Source organism: Pavona decussata, unplaced genomic scaffold, assembly GCF_977016875.1.
Source record: "Pavona decussata unplaced genomic scaffold, jaPavDecu1.1 SCAFFOLD_186, whole genome shotgun sequence".
NCBI lineage: Eukaryota > Metazoa > Cnidaria > Anthozoa > Scleractinia > Agariciidae > Pavona > Pavona decussata.
In genome coordinates, this window is record NW_028145595.1 from 198,738 (window position 1) to 210,790 (window position 12,053).

General features: G+C 40.4%; 1 protein-coding gene and 1 long non-coding RNA gene across 3 annotated transcripts in view; one reads left to right on the forward strand and one right to left on the reverse strand.

Moving 5' to 3' along the window:
- The window catches only part of LOC146462512 (uncharacterized), a 59,482-nt gene that overhangs the window by 9,994 nt on the left and 37,435 nt on the right, over positions 1-12,053 (reverse strand). The window lies entirely within an intron of this gene.
- Positions 1-12,053, forward strand: part of LOC146462513 (protein patched homolog 1-like) — a 29,820-nt gene that overhangs the window by 6,803 nt on the left and 10,964 nt on the right. For both annotated transcript variants that reach the window (XR_014857112.1, XM_085085539.1), the window contains exons 4-14: positions 781-884; positions 1,425-1,530; positions 2,736-2,834; positions 3,340-3,458; positions 3,948-4,095; positions 4,685-4,816; positions 6,443-6,601; positions 7,508-7,606; positions 8,136-8,261; positions 8,893-9,011; positions 10,482-10,723. Coding sequence is in view for 1 of the 2 variants with exons in the window: in XM_085085539.1 (XP_084941665.1) it covers positions 781-884; positions 1,425-1,530; positions 2,736-2,834; positions 3,340-3,458; positions 3,948-4,095; positions 4,685-4,816; positions 6,443-6,601; positions 7,508-7,606; positions 8,136-8,261; positions 8,893-9,011; positions 10,482-10,723 (1,453 nt within the window). In the remaining variant the exon portion in view is untranslated. The remainder of the gene's footprint in view (positions 1-780; positions 885-1,424; positions 1,531-2,735; positions 2,835-3,339; positions 3,459-3,947; positions 4,096-4,684; positions 4,817-6,442; positions 6,602-7,507; positions 7,607-8,135; positions 8,262-8,892; positions 9,012-10,481; positions 10,724-12,053) is intronic.

Here is a 12,053-nt window from a genome sequence, read left to right on the forward strand (position 1 = left end):
TCTGGCTTTGTGTTCATTCTTCTTTCCGTTTGTCTGTCTCTTCCGTACTTTCGTATGGGTTTCGCCTTCTCCGCCAGTTCTACTGGTAGCACGGCTTATACTCAAAATCCTATCATGGGCTCATACATAAAATTTAACCTATAAAATTTACCAATTAAAAGCTGTATTAAAACATTTCGAAGAACTTCCTTCATGTTTTAATACCCGGGGGTGTCTTGCTACAGAGAAAGGCTTCTTCTTTCTCCGATCTGACACAAATATTAGTCGTGGATTAACGTTAATAGGTTTTCGAACAAGCAGGCCCTGGTGGACTGAAGCAGTGTTCACACTGACGTGTGCAAATTCTTTCTTCGGAGAAAGAGCCGGGTATTAAATTCGGAGCTCTCGTTGCTATCGCAGAAGCTTCATCAGTGAAATGTTGTGTAAAAACACGACTTTTCACCTCACCTTGTTATCACGTGATCCTTTCGGATCACGTGACAAAAGGTGATTGAAGACCGCTAGTAAATCATGTCCTCTGTTGCTGTTCAGTTCAGGTTGTTTCCGTTTAATAAAGATCACTTTTTTAACTTTGCGCTGGAAATCCGTAGGTTCTCTGTCGAGGATAGATCTCCGTTCCCAGCGAACTGAGTATCCCGTCCTGTCCAGCTGTTCAGGAACCGCATATAGCGATTGCTTACTGTGATCTGACAGCCTCTCTTAGTGCCCTGGCTGTTTCCCCGATGTAGTGTTTCTTGCAAGAGTGTTTACACTGTTATTTTTCTTCCCTTTATCATGCAGATCGTTTCAGCAATCATTCCATGCTTGGTCATCTCTCCACTGGACTGCTTCTGGGATGGTGCTAAAAACTTAAAGCTAAGAGGAGTTTTACCAGCCCAGTTTCAGTAAGTACGCTGACGCAGCAGCAAGCTCCGAGCTATCAAACATATCTTGGCGTTTTACTCAGCTCGTTTAGGCTCGTTTAAACGGTTTCAACATCTGCCCAACATTTGTTCAAGAAAAGTTGAACGGATGTTGGGTAAATGTTGGATGAACGGAGTGTTCAAACAGTTCCAACGCCATTCAACATTTTTTCAAGAAGTAAGGAAATTTTGAAGCGATGCTGAATGAAAGTTTAAACCAATGTAAATTTGATTCAACCCCCTTTAACAAGCTTTCAACATTTTTCAGTTACGCTTTCAACAATATTGAACGACCTGTTCAAACGCCCCCGACATTTGGTTCAACAACTGTGTTAAACGCATGTTGTTCGAAGCAAATGTTGAAACCCTTTGAACGGGCCTTCAATCTCCGCGGCAGATTAGATGCAACTTACTCTTCTCGTTTCCTGATCGACGCGTAATATATTGATTGAAATAGTTGTTGTTTTTTTTTTTTCGTTTTAACTAACCCGCGCCATTCTTATATCTTATATTTCCTTACAGGAGTGTCCCTTTAGAATGGACAGAAAGTCATCCTAGCACCCTTCTCGCTCTTCTGCCGTTATTAAACATACCAGGCGAAAAGGAGATCGTAGATATGTTCGTCAAGGTAGATGACGATCACTGCATCATTGTTTTTCTTTAAACAAACGATGAAGACCAAACGGGCATTTAACTCGAAGTTCTCAAAGTCATTAATAATAGACCTTTCTTCAAAATGGCAGGCGAAAATTCAAATAAGTTTAAATTAAAGACGTATACCAGCACTAGAAAGAGCACTTTTACATTAGTAACCCTGCAAAGTTTCAGCGTATCAGGTGTAATATCAGCTGAGAAAATGTAAGTTGAAAAATGAAAAATTTACAGACGTTTGTATGACTGGGGGTATGACGCATACCCCCAGTCATACAAACGTCTGTAAATTTGTCAAACTTCATCTTAAATTTCCTAAGCTGATATAACACCTGATATGCTGCAACTTTGCAAGGTTTCTAAAGTAAAGGTTCTCTTTCCAGTGCTGAAATCAGGTTTTCATTCAGTTCAATTTTAACTCATTCAAATCTGTTGCCGCCATTTTGGAGAAGGATCTACTTATGAACAGAAAACAAAAGGAATCACTACCGTAATATATGAAGTATTAATTTTAACATTGTTCGCGATCTTTCTTATTCAAAATAACTCGTGTTCGTATACATTGCACGTCCTGAGTTTCAAAGGATTTTTTACGGGCTTATCTTCGAAGACAGTTCGTTTCAAAACTAGTCACAGGGGCGTTGGTCTCCCTCGCAGCCGTTCTGTCTCGTCACGCAACAAGGGAGGAGCGTTGCGTGACGAGACAGAACGGCTGCGAGGCAGACTACAGTGTCCAACGAGAAAAGAATAATGAAGGTAATCTTTAATGGGGAGTGCCTACGCCGCAAAAGTGGTTTACAGAAGGGTCCTCTAGAAAATTACCAAGAACAAATAAAAACCTAATCATAGAAACAAGAAATGAAAAAAATGTATACACAAAAGTTAAAAGTAGAACTAAAAGGATCATAAAATGGCTTTTGACAGTCCACGTTTAAAAGCAGTCAGTGACTCTGCTTCCCTTATCGCGGGATCTAATCTGTTACAAATAATAAAACAATTATCCTGCTCAATCTTGCGGAATATCGCCTGATTTTAGCCAACTCGGCCTACCGCCTCGTCGGCTTAAGAATCAGGCGAAATTCCCGCGATTTCGCAGGGTAATTGTTAAATATCGGATTCTCTCATTTGCTTCTAAAATCCGCATTGATTCTCACTTTTTGATAACTTGTTCACTTTTAACAGGCGGGCATTACAGACGGTTATCAGAACAGGCCATGTCTGGACCCAACAGAATCAAAATGCCCGAGAACAGCTCCCAACTCACCTTCGAATTCTGGAAAGGTAAGCAGTGTCCAGTATCGACGAAGCAAGAAGTATTATGACGCATTAATGCAGTTTTATTACAGGGTATCAGTATGAAAACAGAGTAAGTTAATTTCGTTTTTATGAAACTGGAAAGAAGGTTAACGGAGGAAAAAAGGTCTGGCTTGGATCTCTAGCTTGAAGTGTGTGAAAAAGAAACCACAATCATGGGCAAACGTTTTTCCCCTAGGTGTAAATTCTCCTCTCTCTTCTCGTGAAAGGTAGCTTCCCCTTTCCCCTTTTTCAATGTTGGAAACAAATAAACATCCGAAAAGTGTTTTGCAACATTGTTTCGGGGCGGGGGGAGGGCGTGACTACAGATGAAAAAAGTGTTTTCATTCAAATACAGAATACCATTGTTAGTTCGAAAGCGTTAGTTTTGGTAAATTGTCTCATCACTTTTGTCCATGATTGTAGCTTTCTTAGAGGGCTTGTCCTAACACCAAAGTCTAACACCAAGCTAAGTCTGCACAATTTCTTTTAGCCACCGGACGTTGCTAAGGAGCTAACTGGAGGTTGTAAGGGATTTGCGACTGAATTTATGCAGTGGGCTGAAGAGCTGGTTGTTGGTGGAACAGAGAAAGATAATCAAACATTGAAAAGGTGAGGAAGGTTGGAGGTTTTTATTCAAGCAGACATCAGATAATGGAGGCCTTAAACCAAGACGGCTTGTTACGCCAGCGAACACGTCACTTGGGTTTACTTCGGTTTTGCCAGTTTATCTACCAAATTAGTCAAATTAGTTGCGTTCGACGTGGAAAGAACGCACCCAGAATACAGATTGGAGTCGAGATTGTATGGGAAAACGTAGATCGAATGATTGCCTCTTGTGACACGTATCTGGCATCCCCTGCAGACACCAACTTGCAAAGGAGAGAGAGAGCCTGGAATCGAGATAATCGAATGCACTCCCTAATCTTTGATCATTACTAGCATTATTCAGTGAGTGACACAGGCATACTCGGAAAAAGGAAATCCGAGTGCTCCTACGCAACCTGTTGCTTGCGTAGCGAGATTTAAATCGGGTCGTAAATTTGTCGTACGTAAGCATAGTCGAAATCGATTCAAACCTATCGTTTGTTCCTATTTCAGTGCTCAAGCATTGCAGACTATTCTTGTGTTAACCGGAGCGCAGGATTTGTACAAACGTTGGGCTGACAAATCAAATGATTTTGGCGTCGACTGGAACATTGATGCCGCGAAAAAAGTATTAGAGGCGTGGCAGAGGAGCTTCACAAACGTAAATTTCTTAAAAACACCAGGGCCGGGTTGCTTGAAAGCCGATTAACGCTGATCCACGATTAAAAGTTAACTCGCTCGTTAAAAATGTTTTTAAAGGTTAATTTTAAGCCAATGATAAAAAAAAAAGTCTAAGGCAAAACTGAGGGACAAAAATCGTTTGGAAGAATCCTTACGAATAAGTAAATAAACTCTAATCAAAGTTCACGTTGACCCAGGATTAGCTTAATCGGGCTTTGAACAACTGGGCCTTTTTTTCCAGAACGATCTACCATTACTTTTAAATGTGGCCCGGGTTCGATTCTCGGACCCGGCGTCATATGTGGGTTGAGTTTGTTGTTGGTTCTCGTCCTTGATCCGAGAGGTTTTTCTCTGGGTACTCCGGGTTTCCCCTCTCCTCAAAAACTAACGTTTCTAAATTCCAAGTCGATCTGGATTAGTGCTCTGCGCTAAATACATTGACGCTTAAATAAAGGGATTTATTTATTTAGACTAAGCCATCGGTCTGCTAACAAAACGTTTGTTTAGCGACCTTGTTGTTGTAGCCTTGGTGTTTTCATTTTCTCATGTTTCCTTCTTTTGCTTCGCAGGAAATCAATAAGGATGTCAGTGCAGCTGATGATTTCAGCATCTTGGCGTTTGATTCAGCTTCTGTTACAGACTTGCTCAAGGAGTTCTCTCAAACAAGCGTAACAAGGATTGCTATCGGATACGTGCTCATGGTAAAACTTCCCGAATTTGCCCTAAACTGAAAGATCAAAACTATCTTGTAGCGGGCATTCAAAAACTCATTAATAATTCATAAGCCCATTGACCTATCAAATGGTCGGTAATAAATAACATGCAGTGACTTTATATCGATAAACCTCCTCCTTATTAGTATGCGGCGTTTTATCAGCTGATAAAGCACTTCTCATTAGTAAGCGGGCGGTGTTTTATCAGCTGATAAAACACTCCACATTCGTATGCGGTGTTTTAACAGCTGATAAAACACTCCTCATTAGTATGCAGTGTTTTCCTCGTATGCTAATTTCCAACGTTCACAAAAGCATAATTGTTATAACTCTATTGACACACGCTTTCTCCGGAATGTTTTTGAAGCCGTTCAAAAAACTCGCAGCACGTGTTTTATCGAGGCTAAAACCACTCGGCTGCGACTCCTGGTTTTAAATCCGATAAAACACTCCTGCTGTTACATAAACAGTGCCATACAAAGTTTTGTGCAATAGCTCTCATTTGAATTTTCACACTAAAAATTAAACAGAATTTCCGGTATAAAAAGGCCGATTTAGACGGTACAACTTTTACTTACGACTGTCGCATGCGATTTCTAGAGCGCGCGCTGCTTGCGTCATGTAAAAATCGTACACAACTCTCGCCACTCAACATTGCCTTTACCTACGATTGTCGTAGGATTTTAAAACATGTTTTAAAATCCTACGACATTTTTAGTGTTGTGTGCGTCTGTCGTAAGGATGTTGTAGGTTGATTTACACGACGCGATTCGTGTTGTAGGCATGGCGTAAGCGTGTCGCATGCGATAAATCGTAGGCAAAATCGTACCGTCTAAATCGCCCTAAAGGGGTCTGGCCCGGCCTGACCATTCTCACCTTCAGTTGTAAATGAATTATCAGAACTTAAACAACTGACAAACAACGTGTGTCTTTTTCTACAACCCTTACTGATAAAATTAGCTTAGTTTTCGGAATAAACCCTGTTGACCGAATTAAAAACCAAGGTCTTGAATTTTGAGGCATATTTTTTCAGAGGACGCTTAAGTCACCAACTTGCTACAATTAAACGACGTCTATATTTGTATGTCATAACCATAAAGGTGTGAAATGAAGGTGGGACTTGCCCTTTTAAAACGGAACTTTTTCTTTAAGGCTGGTTTCCATATGATCGCGGATCGCAGATCGCCGATCGCAATAAGGTCTGCGATCGTCTGCGATCATATGGAAACTACTTCTGCGATCGTCTGCGATCCTGCGATCGCGATCGCAGACGATCGCAGAAGATAGAACCATGTTCTATCTAAAGGCTGGTTTCCATATGATCGCAGACGATCGCAGACCTTATTGCGATCTGCGATCTGCGATCCGCGATCATATGGAAACCAGCCTTTAAACTCACGAACATTTGCAAAGTAAAAATTACAAGATCAAACGCTTTACTGAAATGGAAGTTATATTTTGAGGTGTCATACTTACGGATTTTATCCACAATCGAATGGTAGATGAGACAAAAATGAATCTGTTTTTTGTCGGCCCCGTGTTTTTTTTTTCCGTGTACAAGAGTTGTAACCTCCTTTCCAAGTTACTGATTGAACTGTTATTGTTTCGTTACAGCTGGTGTACGCATGCGTCACCCTGAAGCGCTGGTGTGACGGAGTCCATTCCCATGGTGCATTGGGTTTCGCTGGAGTGCTTCTCGTAACGCTCTCAGTGGCTGCTGGGTTGGGATTCTGCGCACTGTGTGGTATACCGTTTAACGCTGCTTCAACTCAGGTATTCAAAGACTAAAATCAATAATAATAATAATAATAATAATAATAAGCTCAATAACGAACAATGACAGAGAGCTGTCCTTCCTTATTGAACGCTGTCAGAAATGGATTATCTGCCAGAACGCAAATATAATTAAGAAGTTCTATGAATACGTATAAACTGTTTGAATGTAATGAAAATGATTGAGTGTAACATAACTAGCCCAGACCCGTGTCCGCAAGTTATGTAAATAATTCATGAAAACAAAAATGAAATCTTCCATAATAATAATAAATACTTTAATTATACTGCAAAGATAGATCAGCTGAATTCAAAGAAAAACAGCTGGTATGATTGAACCTGTCCAAACTTCAAAAATCGTAATTGAAAGATCCCCTGAAATATTACGCTTACTTTGAGTGGTGAATGACATAAAGGGAACAATGTGCAGATTTGATTCTTATCTGTAACTTAAAATAAAACTTTAGTTCTTTCTTTCAACACCTTAAAACCTTCAGTAAATATACAATAGTAAACTAATTAATACACCGTGTCTTTTAGAATAATGCCGTGTGGAAGCCTGCCTGACCTATTTTAAAAATTTTTACGCAATTCAGCTGTAGTGGGCTGCTATGTAAAAATTTAAATAGACCATCTATCTCTATCTCTACCTCGATTTTCATTTTAAAGTGCCCAAGTGAGTCTGCTTTGTGTAGGTTCTCGGGAAAGCTGTTCCATAAAATGCCTCACTACAGCCAAAACTTTGTTTTAGATAGCTCTTACGTGGCTTGGGTAAGTTCAATTTCGTCTGCGCATCCGTTAGATTGTTTAATTTTCTTACGCCGATACTGAGTAAAATGCAATGTTAACAGTGATGTTCACATTACGGAATTTCTCTTGTTAACAGCAAAATTTATTTCTCGCCAGGTGCTTCCCTTCCTAGCCCTCGGTCTGGGCGTGGATGACATGTTTCTCTTGGCTCACTCGTATGCCACTTTAACGCAGCGAAGAAATGTTCGTAATAAGGTAAATATTAGTTCTCCAAAAAGTGACCAAGAGTTTAAATTGGAAAATATGTCATCGTGATAAAAATTGGAGCCCTCTTGCACGACGTAATGGACAGCACTTCAGGAAATTATTTAGTAAAAATAATATTTAAACCAGGAGACTCTCTCACCTATGAGATTTTCAGAAAGTCCCTGTGGGTTTCATCTACAGACTTAGATGTTTAAGAAGCACTTTCTGTTCTAATAAACAGGGAAGTCCTGTCAGTAGCGTTCATTTTGAATTGGTGTATGTTGATATTTAAGATTTCACCAAATAACGAAAGGTCAAAACCATTTATTACAGGATAATAAACAGTACCTCAGGAAAGCACTGCCCAGTGTACGTCAATATTCACGATTGGTTTTCAATCTTGCACCTGATTGGTAGAAAAAATTGAATGTTGTTTTGATTGGCTAGATTTAAGGGTAAAACACCTGACACGCAGCAAACGCGTGATCATCGAATGTATGGTTACTTTTTTCATTGTATTTTTTCATTGTATTCACAGGAAGAAGTTGGCCTGTGTCTCGGCACCATTGGAGTCAGTGTGTTCCTTACGTCGTTCAACAATATGTTGGCGTTCTTCATGGCGGCACTGATTCCCATACCAGCTCTGAGATATTTTGCTATACAGGTAAGTAAAACAGCTACAATACTGCATGTATTTTAAATGGCTTCGATGTGGTTATGGCAAGAAGCAAGGTATAGCCACAACAATAAATCAGTACAAGCTTAAAATTTAAAGCGTTTAGTGGTGTGAAAGTTCCAAACCTTCTATCATGAGCATTCCCGTCTAACACTCACAATTTCATTCCCTCATGGTTCTATGTCGGTAAGTCTCCTTTTACCCAGCTAAAGGTGGTTAGTTTCTAAAGAAACTGCGGTGCTGCGTCGGTGGGGAGTAGAAACGAATGTTTGGTTTATCAACAGAGTTGATCACTAAAGCTAAATTGGCCACCGTAAAGAGATTTGAGTGCTGACATTTCGAAGGCTAGCCCTTCGTCCTAGCTAGCTTGGCGAAACGTAAAGTTGTTCTTGGGCCACACGACCAGCGCCCAATCTTTCTTTAACGTGAAGTAACGAAGTACTCTATTAAACGCCTTTTCTATCAAGGTGTTTAATTCTTACCAGCGAACTTGTAGGGTAACCACACAAAATGCAAAGGGTGGCCCTGTGATTGACAAGTATCCCATTCAGGAAGGGGGAGGGGAGGGTGGGTGGAAATCGCTCAAACCACTTGCTGATACTTAGCTTATTCCTTTCAGGCTGCTGTTGTTGTTATATTCAATTTTATTGGTGTCATCATTATTTTCCCTGCCATGATCGGAGTGGACTTACGAAGACGAAAAGTTCAAAGATATGACATCATCTGCTGCTTCACAAGGTCAGTAGGTGATTCGCCACCCTCTTATACTCAGCAGTACTAGTGTATTCCGTCTAAAGCGGCTCTCACTTGTCTGTCGAAAGTAATTCGCGTTTGTTTTGGTTTTGCATTACTAAGCTCTGTGATTGGTTAACAAAACTCGCGCCGCTTTCTCAACTAATGGAAATCCAAACCAAAACCAATCGTGTTTTGGCCGCACGCGTTTTCCCGCGCTTGGCGCCGGTTACATGTATTTGCTTCGAATTCTGATTGGCCAGAGTAATTACTTTGGTTTTGGTTTTACGATACTCAATTGGAAACCGCTCTAATACGATTATCCGGGTGAGAGCTGTCTTAAGGATGGTGCCCTTTAATACAGAGGTCTATGCGGGAAAAGGAGATCTTAGCAAGGACTATTGGAAACCAAAACGAAAATTGGGGTTAACCACGCAGGTTTCAGAGATAATTCTAAAATGCTTTAAAACTATAGAACAATTTATCAAATAGAAGAAAGATCCTCGCAGTTAGCACGCAACTTAAGCAGTTGTTTTTTCAGACTTTCTTTTCGCAACTGCTTAAGTTGCGTACTGGCTGCGAGGATCTTTCTTCTGTTTGATCTTTCATCCGCAGTTCAAAATATATGTTTCATATATTTACATTCAGAACAATTGATGGCGTTTTCTGTACTAATATCATGGATGGCAAATAACTTCTTAACTTTGGCGCGAAATTTCAGCGTTATATGGCAACGTTTCTCGATACAATTAACAAGTCAAAAACTCAGGATTGTGAGCGTAATTTGTCACCCATGCTGTTAAAAGGTAATCAAATGGTATACTCGTGGAATTAGGAAATAATTTCACTCGTCACCATTTGATTACCCAGGCAAATTGAAGCTCAATTATCTCTGAAAAATGCCTGGTTACCATGAATTTTCGTTTTAGATTCCATCAGCCCCTACTAAGGTCGGCACAGCGGCAAAATGAGTGCGCATGCTCGTCACGCGTGAGAATTCTTACGCGGCGAAATGGCGGCATTTTTAAAATTCCCATTGTTTGTTTTCGTTTCGTGAGGATAAGCCCTAATCAAAATAGATAAGGTTGCCGCTTTTAGGAAAGGTTCTTTCGAACTTCCTCCATCACATATCTTATTCAACAAAGAAAAAAATATTGTGGTAACAGGTGTGAATTTATTTGGCGATTAAAGTGGAGCATTCGTAATCGATTCTCGCTCGAATCACAAATCTGCGGAGCATGCGCACTCATTTTGCCGCTGTGTCGCTAAGGTCTGCTTGCGCATAACACATGCGCATTAACAAAAGGAGGCAACGTCCCTTAAAAGGTCTTTGTTGAAAAGAAATGACTAACGTGTCGGTAACCTGAGATTGTATGCTTGTATAAAAAGTCAAATTGTATCGTCAGTTATGGCATCAATGTTTCTGTCTTTTCTCTTTTGGCGAGAATAAATAGGCACTCCATTAATGCTCAACAGGTCTGAACCAGATCAGGTTATAAGCGTGTTATCAGCCAATGACTTAACGCCCAACGCGAGCAGCAAAACCGAACTCGCTAACAATGACATCATAACCCGCGGGCCTGCTACAACTTTGGTGTTGGCAAAACCAGCTACGCAGAAGTCGGACTCGTCCATAGCTGAAGTTCTGGTAAATGAGTACGTTTATAACGGAGACAAACAATCCAAAAAATCTTACGACAGTTCAGCAAGTTCGACAGGTAGGGAATGTTTGATGGTACGACTGTATAGTTTTGTTTTTAGTTTTCGACCAACGCATCTACCTACATGTTGGTCAAGTGTCGACCAAGTGTCGACTGATGCGCGACCGACACTTGGTCGAGATTCGGTCGCGTGTGGGTCGACTCTCAACCGACTATCGACCGAGAGGCGACCGAAATTTCACCGACAGTCGCTGACATGTGTCGGTGGACATGTCGACCGAGGGAGCCTATTGTACACATGATCCGTTATGTCTAACTTGTATACAGTACTTATTTGTAAGACGTTTACGAAAATTCCAAGCCAATTTCGGAAGATCCCCGGGGACTTTTGGAAGGTTTCTGATCATTAAGAGCACCGGGCTCCCGTGCAGGAGGTCGCGGGTTCAAACCCCGGCCGGACCAACACTCAGGGTCTTTAAAATCAATTGGGGAGAAAAGTGCTGCCTTTGTAATAACATCTGCAAATGGTTAGACTTTCTAGTCTTCTCGGATAAGGACAATAAATCGTAGGTCCCGTCTCACAACCCTTGTTCATGATTACTTTGTGGAACGTTAAAGAACCCACACACTGTTCGCAAGAGTAGGGGACGTAGTCCCCGGTGTTGTGGTCTGGCCTTCTATCTTTTACACTCATGCTTGGGTTGAGTGGGTGGGTGAGATCTAATATGGACCGATAGTGGCTGCCAGAGGCGCCTTCACATGCTGATGTCCGATCTCACCCCAAAGAATTGTAAACCGCCATGAGACCTGGTGGTATGTACGGTATATAAGAATTTTATTCATTTCATTCATATAAGAATTTCATTCATATTCATATTAAGTAGTACTTATCATCATTAAACGTGTGAAAGAAACAGTATTTTTAGGTGTTATCCTCGATGAGCATTTGTCATGGAAGCCTCACATTCTTAGTGTTTCTAGAAAAATATCAAAATCAATAGGTATTATTTATAAGTCTAGTTTTTGCCTCCCCAAAACCTCCTTACGTTCCTTGTACTATAGTCTAGTTTACCCTTACTTAATTTATTGTGTTTCTGTGTGGGGATCGACATATCAGTCTCATTTAAATCGCATTATTGTTCTGCAAAAGAAGATAATCAGAATAATATCAAAAGTTTCTTTTGATGCTCATACTGGTGTTCTTTTTAAAGAACAGGAGATTTTAAAATTCTCTGACATTTATTTATACCAAATAGGTAAATTTATGTATCTTTTTAAAAGAAGCTTACTTCCAAATTATTTTCGTGATATGTTTACTCTTGCAAGCCAAATACATTCTTATAAAATAAGAAATTCCAGCCTTTTCTATATACCTTATTGTCGAACT